Consider the following 24,153-nt stretch of genomic DNA (forward strand, 5'->3'; position numbering starts at 1 on the left):
GCAGTGGCCTTTAGCATGACATTAAATTAATGCTTTTGTGGGTCTTTTTTTCTCCCCCCTCAGCTGAGATCCCTGTTTTGACTGTGCGGCTGCAGCTGAGTCCCAGTCCTGACACTGGCCGCGCAGCTGCATGGCATGCTCCCAGGCTAACTGGCCACTGCGTGCCTTATTTCTCTAATGCAAATGTAGATCATGGGCATAAACAATCCTGGTTGGATTCCTGGCAGAGCTGAGAATTGCATTCAGTAGCTCTGGAGGCAGGGACAGAGGTGATGTGGGAGCTATGAGGAGAACACGGGCAGGAGAGGCTTGGGAGAAACCAAAAGCAGAGCAGGCAGGTTGGCCCAGACTGGGCTGTTCTGGGCTTGCTGCAGCTCCTGCAGCACTGCCAGGCACAAGCTGTGCTGGGTCACATTTACTTGTGCAAATAGAGCAGCAGCCAATTCCAACATAGCTCCTGGCTGCTGCAGTTCGAATATTTTATAAATGCTTTTGAATTCTTTTTTCCATTCATTTCTGGAGAAACACCAGAGTCCTGCCTGCTTCCAGTGGGGTGGCTGAGATTGCTGCTTCCCTTAAAGCACAGTATTGCTGAGCACAGTTTAGCTCCCTTACCACAGTGACTTTTATAATGGTCACTTTTCTAAGATATATGCATCTCAGCTACCCTTAACCCTGTCTGTGCCCCTCTCCCCAAGACCAGTATGGTATTGCACAGTCCAGCCAGCCAGGTAGGGCATGGAGGTTTTTTGACAGTGCTGGGATGGAAACCCTGTGTCCAGACAAGCCAGTTTTTCTCGATTGGAAGAACAGCATCACATCCCCCAGTAAGTCTGACTCACACCTGAGTAGGCTCTGAATGATGAGGTGAAGCCATGATATTTCCCCAAAGCAAGTAAGAAGCTGCCCTTTGTGTTGTCCTCCACCAGGAAGACTGAAGGTAGAAGCAGAAGGATGTTATGAGAGTTTAAAGAAGCTGATATCATCTGATCTTAGGAACCAGGACATTTAAGACACCTTCGCAGTTCAAACTCTGCTCAGACTTTGGCTTGTAAGAGGATAGTCAATGTTTTCCTCCTGAATAGAGGAGACCAGACAGTAGCTGCGATGGCAGAATGATGAGATTCTTTTCCTGGTTTTCACCTTTTTCTTTCTGATTTCTCCATTGATTTCTGGACCTGAAGCCTGTTCCACATGTGCTTGAAGCCCATCAAAGCAAATACTTGGGTGGGACAAAACTGGTGAGCACAATGTGCCAAGGAAAGACCTGTTTTTTTGCTGTTTTGCAGGACAATGACATTGTACTTGTAACTATCACAGAGAGAGGTAAGGTCATGGTGAGGCAGATCAAAGCTGGTGAGGCCCGTGTGTCCCAGGGGTGAGAAAAGTAGGTAGACACAGGTACCAGCTTATCCCAGTGACTGATGGATCTTACTTGTCACATTTTTTCCTCTCATACCTGAACACCTTTGTAACACCTAACAAGCGTCTATCTGGGGTTTGGAGATGTCATTTGTTACTTGTGCAAGAGCTGCCTCCATTAGCCATGACTGCTTCTGTGACTCTGAAAAATGTGCATTGGTTTTACTTTAACTTTTCATCGCATTTCTTTCACATAAAAAACATCTCTCTTTGTGGTACGTAAGTCTTTAGGGTAATTGTAGGAGGAGGAAGGAAAAAAAAAAATCAACCAAACTTATGCCTTATTCATTTTCTTAGTTCTCTCTTTCTTATTTCATTTTTGGATCTCTCTGGACAACCACTGCTAGGAAGCCCAGTAGAGACAAGACATCCTAAACCCACCCCCCCACTGCCATTTTAGGATGTACCAATCACCATGCCTTTTTCCTTCTTTAAGAAGATGATGGGAGACAGCAAAATTATTGAAAGCTCTGAAACCCTAGAGCAAGTTCAAGCACTTCCCACTGAAATCAGTAGGTGCTCTGCCTACATATAGATTGTCACTCCCATTTTGAAGAGATAGAACAGCCAGTTTAAAATGAAAGGGCCAAAGTTTGGCATGATGTGAATGACAGTTTGGATGCAGATTCATCCAAACTGTAGGCTGATTTGGCTCAGGAGAGTTGATGTGGGCTATTCCCTTCCTGAGACATACAAGACTAAAAGAGCCACCAGCGTCAAAACAGGAAGGCTAAAAATAAATAAATAATTAAATAATAAAAATAATAATCTGAGGGCTACTTCTCTGAAAAGAATATTTTCATCCCTGCTTTGCATTAAAACTGCAAGGAGGTCTTTAAGATAAGGTTTAGAAGGTGCAGGAATGGAGATGGCAGGCAATTCAGGGTAAACAATTCATTCAATAAATGACCATGAATTAGCTGCAATTAAAAATAACATTTATAAGCTGCTAAATTCCATTAACATTGCATGGCCTATATAAAGTGACCCCTAACTGCATATTAAAGAAGGACCTGTCTTTTTATACTTTCATCTCGCCAAATAAAAAATAATTAGGTAAGGAGCACATTGCCCAAATAGGCCCATGATGCAGCAGTAGGCTGAAAGCTCTAATGCAGATATTATAGCACTTTGGGCTGCAGCAGAAATTTGGATACAACAGGAACCACTGAGAAACCAGCTTCCTCCATCAGATGCAGAGCTGATCTAATGCTGTAATGGCTTTGGTGTCATGTGCACCAGAAGTCATTGCCAGGCAATTGTAAAGTTACATGGACTCCAGCAAATAACTGCATCTGACCTGACAGCAATTACTCAATTTATGAAAGCAGTTAGGATTTGGGGATATTTTACTGTCAACCGAATTGAAAGAACAAGCTCCATCGCACATGCCTGATTCTCGCCTTAGGAGGACCTAAAGAGAACCCAGAAATGTTAAATTCACCTCCTACAATCCCAAAGAAATGGAGAATTACCATTCACTGAGTCCACATGACCCAAACACCCATCAGCGAACTACCAGCCAGCCACGTAGCGCTGCATGGGAGCCCAAGGTGCATGGGCATCTGCACCTGAACCAGATAGTTAAAAGCCATAATGACAATACCTAGGCTGCAAATCCAGAAATATTCTGGCAATTTCTCCCTGGTCAAAGCTAAAAACTAATATACACCCTGGAGAATATTGCAACAGAGTGACACCGGAACTGTCCCAGCTCATTTGGGCTTGCTTCGTGCTGAGATTAAGTCATATGTAATGATCTTGTAAAATACTCGGTTGCAACTGAATAAATGACCAATTCTAAATGATCCTTGCTGATCTGCAAAATCGATTAGGTGGTGATTTCCCACCTTGGCTTTTTCTACACCCCTCAAGATTTCTCACTCTTGGAATTTGTCACATCCATGAGAAATTAAACATGGTGCATTGCTCTAGTGGCAATTTCTCAGCTTCTGGGATTGAGGGAAGCCAAAGTGGAGTCTCCCAGGGTAGTTTGCTTGCAGTGGAAAAGACGTAAAAGCTGACAGTTTTCAATTAAAAAAAAAAAAAAAAAAAAAAAAAAGTTAAACACGGGATTCGGAGTCCTTACACTAAATGGAATACTTACACTAAATGCACAGAAACCCAGAAACACAGCACAGGAAAGGCCATCATTCTCCACCAGAACAGCAGCAGACAAACTTCTTTCTCGGCACAAACCAGGCTGTGATGTCAGGCACATACACTTCCCAGCATCATCCTGCACCAGGCAGCAGCACCCGCTCTCAGCACCTCTGGGCTGGTGCCGCAGTGTGCCCCCAGACATCCCTGCCCCGCACTGCTCCTCGCTGCGAGTCATGAGAACTCGGAGCTGGACTGGGGAACCACAGGTCTTTACTGTAGCAACAGGTTTACTAAGCGGCACGAGAAGCTTGTTTGCATTAGGCTGCTAACAACTAGATTTAACTTTCATTTTTCCAGGGAATATTGTTTCAGTTTAAGCCTTTTAGGAAGCTGTCGATCTCAGCAAACATCCCTTCAAACAGGAAGGCTCAAGTGAAAAGTTAGCTAAAAGAATTAATGATGAAATGGTATTTCCTGATCCAGAAGTGCCAAGGCTAGATCTGATTTCAGTGGGAGCATTCACGTACCTAAAGAGAGGCATATGCTGCTGACATGGCCACTGGCAGGCTGCAAAGTAGCTCCCTCTCAGAGGGGGATGCAGCCATACCAGCACGAGCAGGGTGGGTTCCTGTTCATCAGCAAGAGACAGATTTGGAGGGGGATTTTTTACATGCTGCACAGAGAGAAATTCCCAGAGGAATTCAGGCTTTTTCCTCCTCTGGCTCTGGAGCCAGCGTGCAGGACTTCACCCAGCGTTCAGCTACCTGGAGCAAGATTTTCAAAGCTTCAGAAGAAAAAAAAAGGTCTGTTTGGCCACATCAGTTATTTGAAAACCTAGAGACAAGGTGTGCTGAAGGAGTAGGGTGAGCATATGAAAGTCAGAGGTGAGACTGGAAAAGCCCTTTCTTCCACTTAGGTTCAAGACCACACTAAGGCACTTCAAGTTATTGGTAGGGAAAAGGCTGCACAAATCATAGAGGAGGTGCTGGCAGTTCGCTCGTTGGAGCACAAGCTCTGCCAATGGCAACATTTGGATGTTTAAAGCCCTTGGCTCTAATTGTAGCATGGCCATGCTTGAATAAACAGTGCTAGGATTACAATCATTGTGGAAAATGGGCTGGATTATGTTCCAGTCTGCCTGAGAGGGGAAGCTCATTCTGGCTCGGCTGGGTAGGGGAGCTGGCACAGAAAACCTCTGACATCCTGACACCTCTCCACAATGATTTCCCTCAAGATGAGAGGACTGATTAGGTGCAGAGAGAGACGCTAAAGCAGACTGAAACAGCCCTTATGCAAATGCTCCATTTAAAGCAACTGCGTGCAGCCTAAACTGATGGGCTTGCAGCCCCTTCGGCAGTCAGTTCTGCAGAGGGTGGGAAGGCAAGGGTGTCTGATGTCCCCCCAGAAGACTGCAAGACTCCTGGGGACAAGGAATAGTTCCCACTCATGCAAACAAATCCAGCCCTCAGCCAAATCCCAGGCTGGAACTCTGGCTAGAGCAAGATTCTGCTGCCAAGACACTCAATTCTCACACAACTTATCTCTTCCCTTTTGGTATTGTCTTAAATAATGTGTTTAGTGAACCTCAGGTAGATGGCTGGATCCTGTAACAGTAAAAGCCACAAGCAGTGCTGGGAGGCCTAGCCCTCCAGGTCTTTATCTTTGTAGATAAGCATGTTTTGAGTCTTTGGAAGTAACGCTCTGACTACTATTAATTACCAACCACTGAAGCCAAGCTTCTATGCCCTGGACATCTGCTGCTGCATGGCAGATGTGAAGACAGTGTCAAAATGGGACAACAGGGTTAGAAGACAAGCAAATATCACCATTGTAATGAGAACTGGTACTTTTTTCTGGCTAGTCCATCTTTCATGCACAGAAAGACAAATTGTATGGAATAGCTTCCTGGAAAGTCTTCCCTTCCTTATTACTACTGGGAGTCAAAAGTTAAACACAGCAGACAAAACACATATAGGACTAATGAAATGTTGAAGCCACATCAAACCAAAAGGGCCTTCATCTCTGGCTGTCATTCCTCTTCCCTTTCTGGCCAGATGGAGCATTCCCTGTGCCCATGTGTTGGGGATAAGTGAAGAAGCAATGAGCTGTCAACAGTACTATCCCAGAAATAAAATAACTTCTCAAGAAACAGGAGAGCTGGAGGCCTCCAGCATTCATACTTGGCTCGTTCCGAAGGAAGGAAAATAACAGCACAGCTGAGCAGTACTAGGAAAAAACAGATATTTTTAGTATGGTCCTTGGGGGGAATTGGGCGCAAGTTTGGGGTTAGCTCCTGTCTCCACGAAACTTGGGACTTGCCCCATAAGAAAAATAATGTGGGGAGACGAGTCCAAAATCATAGATGCAGAAGATGTTCCATCAAAGACTGCTTTTCTTTTTCAAATGTTGTTGTACTCCCACTGGTTTCTCCCTGGTGCACCTTGTAAGGTGGTCCTCGCAGCCTAAAACTGAGAGGCAAATGCAGTTGTGACTTGTACACTAGGTAATGAGATGCCAGGCACATGGAAAACTGACGGGCAATGTTCTCAAGATCTCTGTTAATTACCAGTGTTTGCTTAGTAAATAGCTGTTAAAATGTGTCAGTGCACCAACTTTTCTGGGACCACTTTGTATTTCCCAGATGTTCAGCTGGCAGAAGACTGACAAATGCCTTCCTCTGATTATTCTCCCTCTAACTGCGGAAGTTTGGAAATGTTGATTTGACATTCCCTGCAGTGGATTCTGCAGACATCAGGTCAGACACGTCTGAGATGCTAAAGGTTGCTTTCCAAAATGATAAAGGCAAGCAAGTAACATGAATTTAATGTGGAAACAGCATTCTTCTACCCTCTGGCTAGACATGAAACCAATGTGAATAGCAGCACAGACAGATAACGTCTGGTTGTACAGATACTAACCCCAAGGCTCATCTGAGTGAGTTCACCTAGGTCTAGCCCAAGAATTTAGAGAGATGTGAGTTACCTCCAAGGCAGAATTAACATTTGACATATAGTTAGATAGGACAAAAGAGCTGAACTTCTCCATTCAGGGGCCCAAAACTTCTTGTCTATGGCTATACCTCGCACCCTATCAGAGTAGCCACTAGCTGACACAGACTTGGAGGAGCTTCCTTGTAGGGGGAAACATTAATATTCAGCAAAGCGCCATTACTTCTGGCTTCTAGCTGAAAAGTGGAACGCAGGCCAAATTTGTGAATTTTCAGTCTTGTGATAAACTTAAACAAAGCAAACTATTTGAGGAAGAGTGACTATGGGACTAATGCATGAGGCTAGGGTCCAGGAAACCTTGTGCCTAGATCAATTCCATATAAGTCATTTAGTAATACTGTCTGCAGATCTATTCTGGGACTAGTACATTTCTCGGGAGATTCTTCTCTAACAAACAGTGAAATAATTAGCACAAAGAAGTTTAAGATAACCTGAATACAGAACCCTTTCCTAGTTCTATTCCAGCAACTATCGTATTAGGAGAAATACACACTTACAGCCCTCTTGCAGGGTTAACGCATAACCTTTCTATTTGCAATGTACCTGAGCATTATGTAATGCTGTTTGCCTAAAAGGCTTAGACAAAATCTGGGAAAAACAGAAGTTGAAGAAGTGAAGAAATTAAACAGAGGCCACGTGACATCACTAGAAGATGCCGGTTCCAGTTATCTTTTGCTGAAGTCTTCCATTGAATGAGCTTTGAGACAGCTGTAAAAAGACAATAAGCTTCCCACCATGTCTGATCTACAGGCTTTTATGTTGGTGTCTGGCTGAAACTTAGAAAAGAAAACTTTATTTACCCAGAAAAATTATAAAAGGAATTATTCCTGAAACCATGGAAGTTGACCTTCTACTTTAAGCAGGGAGGCTGTCAGACCATATAATTTTTGTTGTCAGGTTCAGCCCACCAAGCAGCAACTTTAACTTCCATACACTGCTAAAATGAAAATTATAATACCTCTTATAAAGCTGAACTTTGATTTCTAAAAATTCATGCATATTGCTTTTATGTATAGGTCAACACTTCTGTTTTCTGGATGAACATTAATACTTCTGTTCTGAATGAAACTTTGCTATACTATTCAGCTGTATGAAATCAAAGCATTTCATTATTTCCTCTGGAGCTTCCTAAATAAAAGTAGTTGAAGATCATCACAATTCAATGAACTGTCGTATTTCAGTGCAAATGGTATTTTAATGGCTGAACAGCTCAATTAGCACTTACAAGCAGCTGTGAGCAAATGCTCTCACAAGCGTCAGTTTTGTAGGCTCTACTCTATAAAGTAACCTGTTAGTGAAAGATGGAAAACTTTGTCAGCCAGTATACATCTTGCTGAGTAAATACTAGGTGGAAGACACTAGTTCTGAGATTAGGAGGGGAGGGAGGGAGGAGGTAGAGAAGCTGTTGTCCTAGATGGCTGAGCTACCTTTTTTTCAGACACCAGTGAAGAAATCTTTAAGTCTGAGGTGCAGATCAGCTCTGTTTAAACTGCCTAGAGAGATTCCCACAGACTGTTTTAGAATACTGAGTCCCACTCTGAGTGGATTATCTATATTTTGGTAGGCATACAGTGACTGCCTTTACTGCATACAAACCAGTTTGATTTCTTCTTTCGGCATGTCAGCCCAGTTCCCTCCCAGACATGGTAATCTACATGAGATACAGTTCAGAGAATAAAGTTCATATCAACTTTGGCCTCTCATAGACTTATCAGAAATTTAATCATTTAAACTCCCCAATAGCTGGTTCCATGTGCTTAGAAAAAAAGAAAAGAAAACAAAAATCGTAGTCAAGAACAGTTTTGTTAATCTTATTTGAGTGTTAGCTGGGTAAAATATAAAAGGGAATTTTAAAAATCAATTTCTGTCCTCTGTAGTTAGTGCCTGGGGAACATATCCTCAGCAAATATTCATAGCAATGAAACATTTATAGGCATGCTGCTTAGGTTTATCTACAGATTTTCTAGACATGTTCCAGAACTAGCATCCAGGTGTCATTAGACTACTCTGAAAACTCGTAGCCTGCACATCTTTAAAAGTATCACTTTGAAAATTCTTTCTAATCATATATCAGATGTGGTAGAAATGTATATTGTCTACATTTTCAGTAATAAATAAGATTTCATAACCAGGATCACAATTTATAACTGCGAAATTTCTGTTGACTTCAAAGAAAACAGAATTTCGATCTTTGAAGCATTAGTACAGCAAACATAAAATCCCTGCATATGAACACCTCTCTAGGAAGACTTCTGAAGCTATCTGTTTTAGTGTCTGATTCAAAAGAAAGCCACAGCTGAAATTCTTTCTGACTTCTAAAATACATTTAACTGAACCAATCTGTCATCTATGCATCCTGCTTTATCTAACCAGTCTATATTAGCACTCATCACCATGGTATCTGAACTTCTTCTGCTGGAGGTGTTATTCCAATTACTTTAGTGTAGCTGCTGACATGTAACAGAGCAAAATGTGAGCTTCTGCTAGGAAAATAATGCTCTAATTAGTTGCTCCCTCCTTTGTCTAACAACGCAGAAAGTCACACTGTGAAGGATTGTTTCCAGAGCTTGCTCTCTGTGGTAGGCTCTCCTCCTTTCTTCCTTATTGTTGCCACTGTGATGTTGACACAGAAGTCTGGCAGTCTCCCATCTGAATCATATATTGGAACTCAAGCTATTTATGATAGTCAATACAAATCAAATACCTCCTATGTACATTAGCCACTGCTCAGCTGAATTTCTTGCTTCTTCTGTGCTGACCTAAATCTATGTAGGAGACACAGAAAGCATTTTTCTTATGCATCCTGACTCCTAATTGAAATAGGAAAACTCCTGAGGAGAGCTGTAAATATACAGCAAGCCTGAAGAAACTGCTGTTTTGTGATCATGTACAAACTGCTTCTTTCTCAGCAGTTCTCTGGGATTTAGAATAGATTTCATGACTGACAAAACATTTCATCCAGTTGTAGCATAAGAAAGAATTATAAACAACTTTGGAGACTGCTAAATCTTGGTGTATTGACCTTCAAGCTTAAAAACTGTATATCTTGCTTAAGGGTGGGATAATCAGCACTTCAAGCTTTTCACTGCGGACCCTCCTATACCATCATCAATTGCAGTTATTTGTCAAACTTGAAAGTAGCAGCTGGATACCACCTCATTCCATTTCAGCTCTTGCTTTCCAGCAAATGAAACGAAGGAAGTAACAGGACTAAAGAGCAATGCCTCACCCAGCTGCAACCAGACTTTCTCCTTGACTTCTGTCCCATCAGTTGGTGGACGCACACTGTTTTCTTCCCCTTGCTCAAACAACACCCAAATGCTCCAAGTGAGGAGTGGAGCTTATCTGGGGAACGTAATTTAAGGCATCTTAAAATAACCTGACTATGAAGACAAGACTTAAAGGCGCTAAAGCTCTGTGTCAAGCACTCACGCTTACCAATTTTGACTAAAAAAAAAAAAAAAAAAAGTTGTTAAATCTCGTGATGGAACATGATACAGCAGAGCTCCTTAAACCATTGACTTCAACCCCAGTTCAGCCCCCAGAAACACCTTGCCTGGACATTGCTAAGGTGAGACACATAACTCCTGCAGGAGATCCAGTATTTCTAACCTTTATTTTGATCTTAGAATGCTTCCAGTCACAGGGCCCAGAGGTAGAGAAGCGTGCTGCACTTGTTAGACCTGGAAGAAATGCTCTTTTGCTTGCTAAATGAGTTTTCATAAGGTTCTCTAGCAGACATCTGTTCATTTTTGATGGGGTACTATGATGGAATTAGCTCTTCCCTAAAAATGAATGCTCCCTCTGGGGTGTGCTGGTTTTGGCTGGGATAGAGTTAGGGTTTTTTCATAGTAGCTGGTATGTGGCTACGTTTTGGTTTTGTACTGCAAACAGTGTTGATAACACAGGGATGTTTTAGTTATTGCTGAGCTGTGCTTTCACACTCAAGGCCTTTTCTGCCCCTCATCCCACCCCAGCAGCGAGTGGCTGGGGGGGCACAAGGGGTTGGGAGGGGACACAGCCAGGACAGCTGACCCCAACTGACCCCAGGGACATCCCAGACCATATGGCGTCATGCTCAGCATATAGAGCTGGGGGAAGCAGAAGGAAGGGGGGACTTTTGGAGTGATGGCATTTATCTTCCCAAGTCACCGTTACGTATGATGGAGCTCGGCTGTCCTGGAGGTGGCTGAACCTGCCTGCCCGTGGGAAAGGGGGAATTACTTTTTTGTTTTAGTTTGCTTGCGTGCACAGCTTTTGCTTTAGTTATTAAACTGTCTTTATCTCAACTCAGAAGTTTTCTTTCACTCTTCCAATTCTCTCCCCCATCCCACTAGGGTGGAGTGGCTGTGTGGGGCTTGGTTGCCAGCTGGGGTTAAACCACAACAGGACAACAGGAAGGCAGGGTGGTGTTTGGGGTTTGGTTTGGGTTTTGTGGGTTTTTTTTATGAAAAGGTTTTTCCTTCTATCTGTAGGTTAAAACTCCTTGCCATGATAAACCAGCACTTTGTACATGTATGTGCGCACACATACACACATTGGTAACGTACCTCTAGGACTGAGAGCCATCTATAAGAAACCACTTGCACAGTTTTCCAGTCAGACTCTCATCAGAACAGCAAATAAAACCTGTTTATGCACAGGAGGTGGGACTCAGCCTGATCACTGTGTGTTGCCTGGACAGTATCAGGGAAAAGGACAATCATGCATCCTGCTTTGACAGAGCTAATTTCCAATCCGTCTCTGACCTTCTCACATCCAGGTTCCCAGTGCCCTCTTCGGGGCAGCACCTGTCAGTAGTTCCATGTCTTAAACTCTCATATAACACATGATGATAAAAAGGATCTTAAGAAAAGAGGAGTTAATTCTAACAGCATGAGCTATGCCTGCAAAGCCTCATACCTTAACTGCAACCACGGCCATGGGAATGCCTGGTCAGAGACCATCAATCATGAGGGGAGAAAGCAAACACCACTGATGTTCCATGGCTGTTACAGTTACATCCCACTTACTGCAGTTTCTCACTTAAACATGACTGCTTCTGCTGAGTGGTAAAGTATCTACAGCAGGACCAATTCTGTTTAATGTTCTATCTGAAAAAGAAACTGCTTTGGAGCTTTCTAGATCATCACAATCAGTAGAAAGGATTAGCTGATGATTTTGTGATTGAGATGGATTAGGAGATGCGCTGGAATACAGCTTTACTGGTTTACAACACGCTGGCACTTCAGAATCACCAAGTTTTGCTTTCTCTTTTTTAAAAAAACCTAACAAACTCAGAACATGTAATCCTACTTCTGTAACAGGTAGCAGCAGACGTCCCTTCACCTTAACTCTCTCCTGTTATGACAGAACCTGGCCTGACCAGTGCAACACTCTGTTGATACTTACTTTGCTGATGATAACAGTATTAGTAATTAAAACTCACTGTGTGTTAACAGAAATAGCAACCCCCTTTCTACAATGAGATGCAGCCCAGAGCCTCACAACATACAAAGCTCTCTATGTATTTTGAAGTTAACTGAAACAATTTGCTTCAATAATAACACCACTCTCCAATGGCTGTCAGAAAAGTAGAAAGGTGAATAAACGGCCAAGGTTTTTATACCACTCACCCCACAGAGGAATTTAATCTGTATACACTGCTGTCCCAAAACATCTCCTGGAGCATAAGAAGAGGTATGGGGTATTGACTTCCAGAACCATGTTAATATTGATGAAAAGTCATTTACTTCTCAAGCCTGATGAACAAATAGCATCTCTTGCAGGACTGTGGGGTTTTGCTGTCGACACTGTGATGGTTTTATACAGACGTTAGCCAAGGTTCAACTTACTGAAGGAAGGAGCTTGTTCTATTAAAGGAGTTGCTACCTGAACAACTTTTAACATACAGAGGTCAAATATCTCCCCGAGCATAGGCATGAAGCTTCTTAGGTAAATAATGAGCAGAAAAAAGTGACAGTCTTCTAAAAAGAATCTAGGAAACCAAAGTGAAGGATCAAGGGTTTTGCTGATCAGAATCTTTTTCAACAGCCTTCTTGGTTAAAAATAAGTGTGACTGGCCTTGAAACCCTTCTTAAGAAAGTTTCTCCTTTGAGAAGTCACCTTCAAATTGGCAAGTGCTGAAGATTTAGTGTTCTGTAGTAACACTCCCACCACCTCCTCCACTCCCCAAATGTAATTAAATTCAGATTAAAACTTTAAACAGATGAAAGTGAAATCATATATTTTGGGTTATTTCTACAATTCCTTTGGCAGCTCTGAACATGTGGGATGATTTAATGTTCAAACTATTAAGATTTATCTTTTCCCCCAAATAGGGAGAAGTACGAATCCAATGGCATTACAGACCTGCAAAGACATCAGTGTCATCACCACAGGTATGTGAATACAACTGGAATAGGTACACTATCACTTCTAAACATGCTTATCCTTTCAATTAGTTCAGCCTGAGAAAGTCTGTCAGGGTGAAACATGCTGGTGTCTCTCCTCACACTGTTACCTGCCTCATCTTGTATTGAGTTCTACCCCAGAGACAGTAAGTTCAAGCTGGCAAGCAGAAAAGGTTAATCAATGGCCACCATAATGCTATATGTGACTTACCTTACTCTGAGGTCTTGAGAGCAACTTCAGACAGGTGAATTGTCTTCTGGCACCGCAGGAAAGGGTGATAACTACCTGGAAATTGCTAAAAAAAAAAAAAAATCTGTTTTAGCAAGAGGTATGAAGAAAGAGACTGTTAACTGTGCCTGCCTTCTCCTTATATCATTTATCTGAGTCATACTTTATTTTTCCATTTCCTTGTGCAGAATTTATGGATACCTTCACATTTTATTTCACACGGAGAAACAGTGAGCTCCTGTTTTCCTTGGGCAGCATAGTTCACACTGCAACCAAAGGAGCGGTACTCCCAGCACAGCAGGCCAGCTCTTCCTATTAACTAACAAGAGATCCCATACCCTGAATTCTGCTTTATTTTATGCCTAATGATACACTATGGAAAGTAGATTTGCTCATCTAGAGTATGGAACCTGTCACTACTCCTTTCTTTTGTTTTGCTAGGAACCAAGGAGATAAGAAACTTTTCTTTTGGGTAAGTTGTAGGTGTTTTTCTGACAGCCTTTGTGTCTTGTACACTTGTACCATACTTAATGTAGATAAAAGTACAAATATTTTGCATAATTACATGGATGTTAACATTCATAGTGCCTGTGGCATCAGTTCTAATTTAGTAAAGTGAATCAGTTCCTTTTCCTAACAATTCATCAGTGCTATGCCAAACAGAAAGGCTGCATCGTGCTTGGCTGTTACCACACTTGAACATTAGCAATTCTAATTGCAAAACTCCTTTAAGTGTTACTCTACTGGGAAAAAAAAAAAAAAAAAAAAAAAAAAAAAATCAACTTTTTAAAAATATAGAAGTTTCTTCTCAAATATCAGCTTTGACATAATACAGGCAGAAACTACAAGAGCAGAAGCAAGTTATAACCACTGATGAAGGTGTAAGAATTGTCTCATTTTACTCTCTATGCCATTTCCCTATCTCATTACTCTGTTTTACCTGGTCACAGATGGTATATGCTGTTAATCTGGACACCATTAGCACAGCAAGGACATGCTAGCAAAGCAAAAGTGGCTTACAGAGCTTTCACCTAAAAAATGTATCAAGACAGCAGAGCAAATTTCTAGAAAGTACTGAGAAAATGCCTAGAAAGCAGCGGAGTAAATCCTTGAAAGTAGTAGGAAAATGCCTAGGAAGAAGTGGGAAAATACCTAGTAAGCACATAAGCACAGGGCAGTCCCCCAAAGCATCACCCAAATTTCTAAAGAGCAACTGATGTAGTCAGTTCCTGGAAAGCAGTGGAGAAATTCTTAGAGGGTTTGGTGTGAATTATTAGAAGTCTAAGGGTAAATGCCTGGAAAGGAACATGTAAAGTCTTAGAAAGTGGTGGGGAAATTTCAAGAAACACCAGTGAAATTCCTAGAAAACAACAGATGTCTTTTTAATTAAATTAGTTAATTTAATTTCCTGGAAAACAACTAATTTGAAAAGCACCAATTGAATTCTTAGAAAGCAGTATGAAAATTCCTAAAAAGCACCAGGAAAATTCTTAGAAAGCATGGAGAGAAGTCACAAAAAGCAACAGAAATTTTCCTAGAAAGCACATTTTGAAAGGCCGTGAGAAAATTACCTACAGAAATAAAAAAAAAAAAAAAAAAAAAAAAAATCTGTAAAGCAGTTGGAAAAATTCATTAAAAGTAGAAGGAAATTGCCTAGAAAGGACTAGGAAACTTCCTAGACAGGTTCTAGGCCAGTAAAATGCTGGAAACCACTACATGTATTCACAGGAGGACTCTGGATTGAGAAACTCCTGGGAAACCAGGGAAATTGCCCCAAATCTTCTAATGCAAGGATTCCTGGAAAGCAACTGTTACATTCTTAGAAAGCCATGGGGATTTCCTAGAAAGATTTTGGATGGAGGGATTCCTAGAAAGCTGTGGGAAATGCCAAGAAAATACCTAGAATGATGGAAATCCATGGGAGGCTTTAGAGAGAGGGTCTAGACTGGGACTTTCCCCCAAAGCCATGGGAAATCCCTAGTCTATTTTCCTTGGAGATATTTTTCTTCAGGCATAGCACAACCTTATTCTCCCAGTATGTTACCGCCACCCAACCACTCTAGCTGGAAGCAGCCAGAGCAAAGCGTGTGGTTCCCTCAGACACAGCAACAAGTGCTGCATAAGGATGGTCATACTGGAGGAGCAAAGAAAAGCTGCAGCAGGCCCTGGTGGTATCTGCTAAATATTTGCAAATTTTTTGATGAAAAACATAGGGTAGGACAGTGGACTGCTCATAAGCAGCCATTTGGGGAAGGAGAGTGCAGAGCTGTCTGAAAGACTTTTGTTGCTGCTTATATTAAATTAATTCAAGAAGCCCTTAAAGTAGCTCAAGCAAAAGAGAAAAGACCCACTCATCAGAACTTATCCTTTATGGAGAGCTGGTCTTATTCCTAATGAGGTTTCAGTGTGTCATACAGCTAAATCAATTCCAAAAATGCCTTGGCAGAGAGACTCAGCCTGAGCATGAGCTCCCACACCATGGTGCTGATTAGCCACATGACCTGATTATGCCAATAATTTAAAAGGCAGCACTGGGTACAGCTAGGTATCCTGGGAGCCAGACAGGTTACTGCTGTGGGTGCAAAAAATGTTAATCTCTTACCTCTCTTACTCTGCTCCTCTGTGTTTGTGTCTGTTCTTTCCTTTTTCTTTCTTTGTTCTACTTTCCTTTCATTTCTTTTTTTTTCACAAGCAAGCCAGAAATTTGGGGTGAAATGCACTCGTCACGGGGTGGTAAGGTGGTAAGGGTGGCTTTAGGGCACCAATGTGCCTGACGTAACACAGGACCTGACTTGAGCCTGGTGCAATTTAGAACAATCTGGAGGTATCCTCTACGGGTCATCTGAAAGCTGTTAGGAAACAGCTACAGTCTGGTCGCACCAGCTTTGCCTTCAAATTGCCTTCTGTCACATCTGGCCATTACAATCAACTCCTTAACCTTGATGATTTCTCCGATTCTAGCGGAACACCCGATTTACTGATGAAGAAAATGTTAGACAGTGTACAAAAAGACCAAAGATTTGTGCCTGTCAGGTCCTGAGCAAGTGCAATGCCTGCTATAGAGATGAGCATGGAAGTAGGGAGGTGCTCATCCCATCAAGCCAACAAGCAGTACCTGCCCTCTGCCACCACTCTACCACTCTTTTTCTAGCTCAAGTGCTGCACATTGCCTTGATTTTATGCTTCCCATGTTATACCCTATGGCTAGGTGTTTGGTTTATGCAGGGGGGGAATTGTGTCTATATTCACATATAAATTGAAAATGTATTAAAACTGTCAGTTATCCTGTTTTATGTACATATTTTATTTCTGCTTCATATTCAGCTCTTTCACAGCCACAATATTTTGTGTTCTTTATATGAAAATTAATAAAAAAATTGGATCATCATGAAAGATTTCATTTCCTTAAGCTAGCATTGGTGAGAAAAATTCCATCTGCTTTATGTCACCTCAGTTTCAATCAGTCGAAAGTAAATTTCCATCAACTCAATCCATATATTTTTCCTCTCTGTTTACTCTTCCTGTACTGCATGGAATCAAGCTAAACTGCAGGAAGATTTTTATGGGCTTTTTAGATTAGTGCACATGGTGGTGCACACAGGCAAGAAATACACCTCACTTGTACTCGCCTGTTACCTGACCAGGGCAGCCACTGAATAGCTTTTCACATGCCTTATCTCCCATTTGGATTTATGTAGCTTCTATTTAGAGCATTTGAAATTTACTTACAGTATTTCTCTTTGATTAAATAACTGTTTTGCCTGCTGTTGTTACTTAAAGGCTATGAGTGGGTAACCTTCCCTTGGATAAAACCCCTAAATATCTTAGTTTCTTCAGCTCTGAGCACTTATGTTTTCAAGTTTTGCTCTTTTTTGAACCTGCCATGATTTTGATGGGCAATTTTGGGCAGGTGGAACCAGCCCAAACACTGCATTCCCTTCCAGACTTATTTGGGATGGTGGGAAGGGGTCCCACCAACTCCCTCTTCCTACCTGAGCACTACTTGATAATTGCATTTGCTCCACTAACTACTATTTGTTTCCTCCTTTCCACTACCCCAACACAGTTCACAAAGGAAAACAAAACTTCATTTGGATTTTAAGAAATGGGAGAAAATTGGCTGCTCATATTCTATCAGGGAAATCTGACCTTGATCCTACAGACATCATCCATGTAATGGCTCCTGGGGATCTTCTACGTTGCACCTCCCCAGCACATCAGGCTGGAGGAGTGGAAGTATCATCATGGTTCTAAGGGGGATAATTCACATTATGTCCTTAGAGAAATTAGGACAAACCTGATGGCATGTATTCTGGGGGACCGGTGCTGTGGCAACCTGCTCCTCCAAGCCAGAGTGCAAAGGATGAACATTAAATCTGAAAGGGCCCCCAGCACGGAGCCCTGAGTGCCAGGCTGCTGCTGCTCAGTGTCAGCTGCAAGGCCAGTTGCATAGTCCCAAGCCAGATGAGCACACACCATGTTTGTACAAACACTGTTGAATTCATCTCCTTTTTCCACCCAAAGCTCATTGTTTTTGACAAAAAGACTTCTTTGCTTCCTCTCCGTGCTTCTCCCCCCATAGCCATTACATGAAAGTTATTTGCTCTCAGTAATTGAGAAGGGATGGGCAGTGCAAGCAAGTCACTCACGTTTTGTTCAAAATTCTTTTTGTGCCCTTCTGGTTTAGTTAAATTTGGTCAGGCTTTTCTGCTGTCCTTTGGACCATAGCAAATAACTCATTGCTTCAGGTTTGGGACGGTTAAAAGAAAAGGAACCGTAGTGCCACCTGCAGCAGAAAGACTAAAACGTAGGTCTCCAGCCTCAGGGATCTGGGTCTGCAGATTGATTATCAAGCAGCAATTTTCATTTGGTCCATATATAGATCTGACTTTCAGGGAAACCATCCTATGCAAAGATAGCAAGCTCAGTGCTTTTAAAATGTGGGAATCTCTGCACTGCTATTTTCCTAAAACACTGAGTGAATGAAGGCAGACTATGATGCTTGAAGCAAATTCAAAGCAAGCTCCAGCCAGCCATGTGCATGTAGATTTTGGACTGTGCCTGCCCAACCCAGCAGTGGCTTTGCCGGTGCCCAGCTGTGCTCGGAGAGGCAGCCCACGGCAGCCAGCTCAGCCCTGGCAGCCCGCGAGCAAGCAGAGTCCCAGGGGCTTCGATCCCTGCAGCTGGATCATCCCTTCTTCCAGCAGCTGGGGGAAAATGATGGGCTCTGTGATACTGCGAAGGCCATCACTTCTGAGTAATTTCACAGTGGAGTGAAAATGAGCATGACAATGAGCAAACCTTCCCACAATACCGTCCATTGCTAGCCCCCTGCGCACTGGGGACCTCCACCAATCACATCTTTTTTTCACACTGTCCCCTTAGGTCTCAGGCGGCTTTTTTCCATCAAGCTCTTCTCGGTGCTCAACCAGAGAAGGGCTAAGATTAAGACCAAACACTGCTCCACCCATACTGGCCTGCAGGACTGTAAATTCTGCCCAGGGCTTTCAGAAGAATAAGCTGTGATTGTACCTGGAGCTGCTACTGTCTTGAATCTCTGTTTAATATCAATTTGCTAATGTTAATCTTTCTAATTTAGTGAAAATAGATTTACACAGTAACACCTTAGCTATGTTTTCAATCAATCAGCAGGCAATTAATGGACAGTCACCATTATATTCTGTAGTAATAGGTAGCACAGAAGAACAAGCACAACACAGCCACAGTGAGAAAAGATACCAGCCTGACCAGATTTTACATACACAAAAATACAGCCTTTTTTTTTCCCTTTTTTCTGAAGTATAACAGTGCAGAGCACTTCTAATTTGCCCAATATATCCCAGCCAGCCCATGTCTAATCCCAGGCTTTGCAGCAAAACATGGTCACAGAGAGAATCCATATGTGTTATTTACAAGATTTCTACAAGCCACTATGAAATAGTCCAGGGGGTTCACCCCAGCTCCAACATCTGATCACAAAACTCCTGCACTTGTCCTCAGGGACAGCTTTCCACTAGAGCTGAGGCTACAGCCAACTGATCTCTAAAGGCACAACTCATTCTGATTTACAGACCAGCACAAATCTTGTTGCAGCATTTGGGAAAGATTGGGCAGCTCTCACAGAGCATCTCCATAGAGCAAAAAGTCCTGGGGATGTGGCATAGAGCAATGTCTTCCAGGAGGAAGATGCTCTGATCAAATCACACAGACAGGATTAAGGGCATATGCACAGAAAGGGTATGCCAATTAACTGCCAAAAAAAGCAACAGTACATTTCTGTAAAACATCTTCTATCAGAAAAATCCCATTTCATTAAAGTTCAGACCTTCTATGGACATTTGCTTGCACAGACTATCCCATAAACATCTTGGTAACATCTGTCTTCTATTCTGAAAATGTCAATACGGAGCACTCCAACCGCTTCATCAGCAGTGTGGTATGGCATTTCATTCCAGTATTTATTTTGCATTATGCAAAAGATCAAACGTTTCAACTGACCAGCCAAAAAATCATAATCCAAAAATACAGCTTTGTGGGACACGAACCTTTCTCTTTATAGCTCATTTTGCAGCATGAACCAATATTCCAAAAACATGTAATTTCCCAGATTTGAGAATTCCACCTTGGCCCATGCTACTAACAAGGGGAGCAAAACCATTTTACTGAAAGACAGGCTCACTACATGAGGGAGGTCACAAATCTTGTCTACCTAGCAGTCCAGTTCAGGTTCATAGAAGAGCCAAATAGACATAAGTCTTTATAAACTCACTGAGGTCAGTAATGCAATGCTTGCTTACCCTTATCTGGGCTATCAGGTCAGAAACAGGGAATCCAAGAGGACATCAAGTCCATTTTTTCTTTTACTGCAGGATCTAATACACCAGCATTTGATGGGTGGTGGCATAACCTGCTGTCAAAAGCCTCTTTCATCTTGTTCCAGTGACCTTGTAGTTAGAAAATTTTCCATAACAGGCAACCAAAAAAATTACTGCAAATTAAGCTATTTTTTTCTTTTATTTGCTGAAAGGATCAGAAGAATCTGTCCAGACTATGGCCCTTTTTTATGTACTGGAGGACTTGAGGTATATAGCTGGGTCCCTAAAATGACCCTTTAACTCTTTAGCATGTCTTTCAAGACCGTGTATGGCTTTAAATGTGCCTTCCTCAGAAGCAATTCAAACAGAAAATTGCCTTGCCTACTTCACACAGATGCAGAAAGGAAGGCAGCAAAAAAATACCTAGTGTTGCAAAAAAGTAGATATGAGTATGCCAGTAGAATGAAAAACCAACACCAAAGTCATTGCAGATTAGCAGAGCATATCTGCAAAGCTGATTTTTCTCTGAAAACTTGTAAGCAAGCTTATGAATAGCAGCTCAGCTGGAGTGGGCATGTGAATCCTGTTCCATGCTGGTTCCTCCCAGAGAGGAGGTACTCGGCAGGAGGAGGATGAAGGCTGGTGGCTACTACAGCAAGTGCATTCACAGATCTTTTCATATTTCTTGTCCTTGAGTCGTAGCATACAGACACTGCCATGGAAGCCTGTGAAAGATCCAATTCCTTCTGCCACACAACAAGAAATCTGCCATAAAAGAAAGCACAAGATTGATTTGCTCTTGTGTTTATGAACAGCATCATGAGTGTGAAGCTCTTAGCAGTTAAGAAAGTAGACATATTCCTAATCCTGTAAAGACAAAATATAACCATCTGCACCATATCCTCCAAGCCCAGTCTTATCACCCTGACTTCCCATTGAGCAGTACTTTACTCCAGCATCAATGACTCAGTTAAACCTGAAAAATAGATAGGATCTGGCCCTAGACAAGGAAAACAAGTCAAAAAGGAACAGAAGCATCAGAGTGCCCTCCCAGCAGAAATTAAATCTTGGTCCTTCATTTCTTATGAAGTCTATTTTTCTTGAAGGGTTGAAGAAGAAACACTGGGATGGGTCTGGCAGCCTCCTGTTGGAGCCTACTCCCTATCCTGTCCTCACTGAGTGTAAATTTGTCAAAACCAGTATTGTTTAGGTACACACTGAAGCCCTGTGTTGACATACTGCACTCCATGCTCTGCACTTCTGCAGTCTGGAGCTGATTGCAGCACTGAGCCCTGACTGCTTCCTGAACTCATTAAATAGTGTTCCTGGGCTCAAGCATGCTCATGAATTATTCAGGAAGGTAGGTGGACTCCAGAGCAGACAAATAGAGGCATAAATAAGTGACCTTGAGCAGAGGCACTCCATCACCTTGGCATTGTGACCTCCGTCACACACAAGGCTCTGTGTCCCTTATAGATGGATATTAAAAAGATTAAAAAATATATAATGCCTTCCCCATCAGTCTCTTTCACTTCTTACATTGACAATTTTCCTCCCAGTAAGGTACACTGCAGGAAACAGGAGTTTTCCATTTGCTGACTGCAGCAACAACAAACAAAATTTTAGACAGGAGCAAAAACCAGGGTGTTTTATATCTGCAATTCATAAGTGACTTGTTTTTTAAAACTAAAATATAGTCTCTAATTAGCTCTAATCTATGTACTTCCCTAGAACTAAGATGCAAGTTTGACATAAATCCTTCAAATGCTCCTGAAAAAAATTAATGCTACTGCTTTTTCCATGTAAGTCATCATTCTCAACTGTGTCATTACAAAGTGGATGTAATGCTGCTCTTTTGAGGGATGACCAAGCATGCATTTATCTTTTGTTGTAATAGTAGAAGACAGTGGAAAAGTATGTGGAACAGATGCGTTTATACAGACTTTGCTGACAGAAAATGGCAAACTGATCTCTCTAGGGTTATTCTGTGCTGCTTTCAGAACCTTTGTTTTGACCAAAGTCATTAGACAGATCAGTGGCACAGCAAGAAATATCAGCAAAATAACTCACTGATTGTCCCTCTCCTTGTTAATCACGCATTTTTCTTGGACTCCTTTACCTTCCACAGTGCTGAAATGCCACCCTCTGCACAAATTAAATAGTTACACCCTGGAGCTGATGATTGAATTATCTCACAATACCTACCTAAAGAGATTTAAACCAAGCGAATATACTGGTGGTTATTATTCTGAACACAAGGGAGCTGGTTCCTGAATTTTCAATCACATTAAAGTGGAGAATCAAATTAATCAGGAATTGGATGAAGTGGAAGATTCTTGATCAGAAAATTTCTTATAAAGTTCCCATGTGAATTAAACCTGAAGGCTGAAGAAACAGTTACACTTGGCTTACTCAAAATAAGTTTGTGTCTGCCTTGTGTTGTCCACCCTCATTGTTGGCTGTTGGAAACATAGCAGAAGAGTGTCACCTAATGTCCAAACATTTTCAAGGAGATGCTCTGTCCCTCCTTTTCTCCCTTGTCATCTTTCCATGTTACCGCTTATTCTGTTCCACAGAACAAGTCTTCCAAATTGTATGAGCCAACACAGCCTTCCTGTCCTCACAACTGTCAAGCAAGAGTGTGACAACAGCCAGATAATTCAAAGAAAGGTACAGAACCTCCTCAAGAGTCAACCACGGGGTAACCCAGTTCCAGGGAGGTTTCCTCCTATCCTCCCATAACTAAAAGTGATTTATGCCCAGAAAGGCAAGACTTCCCTCTGGCACAGAAGAAAAGGAAAGGCAGGCAAACCTCCCTTCACTATCCCAGCAATGTGCTCTGAATAGCCACCTCTGCAACTGCAAAGTGAGATCTGAGGGGCTTCCATTGCTGCATGTTCCTTAACCTGAATTGAAAGGGCAATGAAGGTATGCTGCAACAAAACCGTAATAACATGTTCCCATTTCCTTACTGCAGTTTTTGCAGTTTTCACAGCAATCTAAATATTAAATGCTTCAGCAGCCTGTTCCCAGGAGAAGGTCAGTTCCAGAGGGGAATGGAGACACGGAATTCATCCTATCAATGTTTTATAACAAATGTAAAATCTGCAAATATAAGTCCCATACATAGCTTCGGAAACCATGATCCCTTCATTCTTCTGTGTCCAGAAATTATATCTTATTTTTGCAGAAAGTGACTTTAGACAGAAAGCAGTATTTTTTGTCCTTGCTTAGAGGTCACTAAAACCATGAAATTCACCCAGATCTACTAGCATAATTCAAGAATCTCCCAAATCTCCAATGATTTATGGGCTAAATTATGCTATCTTTATTCAACAGGACTCAGCTCCTGTGACCAACTTCTTATTAACATAGCCTCTGGTGCTGTTGTTTTGGACAAGCAAACGCACACAGGTTGGAAAAATTGCTGGGCAGAGATTGTCTTTTAATTTATATTCATTTGCAGACCTACAGAACAACAGCATGATCTGGGCTCTTTAGGAACAGCCAGCAACATCAGGAAGAGCAGGAAGAAAGAGGGAAGATCAGAAAGCCAAAAAGGCCAAGAAAGGAATTACAAGACACCTCTTTGTGTGCCTACCTGCCAGTCTGATGGGTCCTACCACAGCCCTTCCTATCAGATGCTCCCAGTAATCCACTTCCTTCCCATTTCTACCCTTGCCAAGCGCTACCCCTCAAGAACTTCCTATTTTAATCACTTAGTCCTGTTTTCCAGCACATTTATCATCTCATTAACAGTAAATGCCTTTATTAAGTTAAACATGAAATGCAGCACTAAGCTGTTCAAATGGTTTTTTAGGGGCATAGCCAGGTTTCCTTCTTCCCTCCTCCAATCTTGTAGCATCCATATTCAAATCATTCTTGTATATGTTAATGTAATTGGCTGGTCTCAATCTTTAATTAACTGAATTTGTATGGAATCTCAATTTGCTCATAAGAAAGTAATATTTAATGTAGTTTAATGTTCACCTGCCTTTTCATGAAGGAGATGGATGAAACAGCACCTGATTAATTTTATCCATTAGTTCTGTTAATTTGAATCATTAAGAGGGGAGAGAGGAAATGTATTTAAGTGCCCAATCCCTTCTCACAGTTCATCTATTTTGGGTTTCCAGAAAGTGGGCCAAGAACATAAATATTTTCTTTTGTTGTGATCTCTGACC

The 24,153-nt window shown here is 41.9% G+C and overlaps 1 protein-coding gene across 2 annotated transcripts in view; it reads left to right on the forward strand.

Annotated features, from left to right (window-relative positions):
* The window catches only part of SGCD (sarcoglycan delta), a 363,788-nt gene extending 350,283 nt beyond the window's left edge, over positions 1 to 13,505 (forward strand). Inside the window, exons 8-9 of one of the 2 annotated variants that reach the window (XM_033006094.1) lie at positions 12,854 to 12,913; positions 13,343 to 13,505. In XM_033006094.1, the coding sequence (XP_032861985.1) occupies positions 12,854 to 12,913; positions 13,343 to 13,414 (132 nt within the window). In that variant the 3' untranslated portion in view covers positions 13,415 to 13,505. The remainder of the gene's footprint in view (positions 1 to 12,853; positions 12,914 to 13,342) is intronic. The other variant, XM_033006098.1, reaches the window with a different exon arrangement.
* The last annotated feature ends 10,648 nt before the right edge of the window (positions 13,506 to 24,153 follow it).

Source organism: Tyto alba, unplaced genomic scaffold, assembly GCF_018691265.1.
Source record: "Tyto alba isolate M040663 unplaced genomic scaffold, T.alba_DEE_v4.0 Super-Scaffold_17, whole genome shotgun sequence".
Classification (NCBI taxonomy): domain Eukaryota; kingdom Metazoa; phylum Chordata; class Aves; order Strigiformes; family Tytonidae; genus Tyto; species Tyto alba.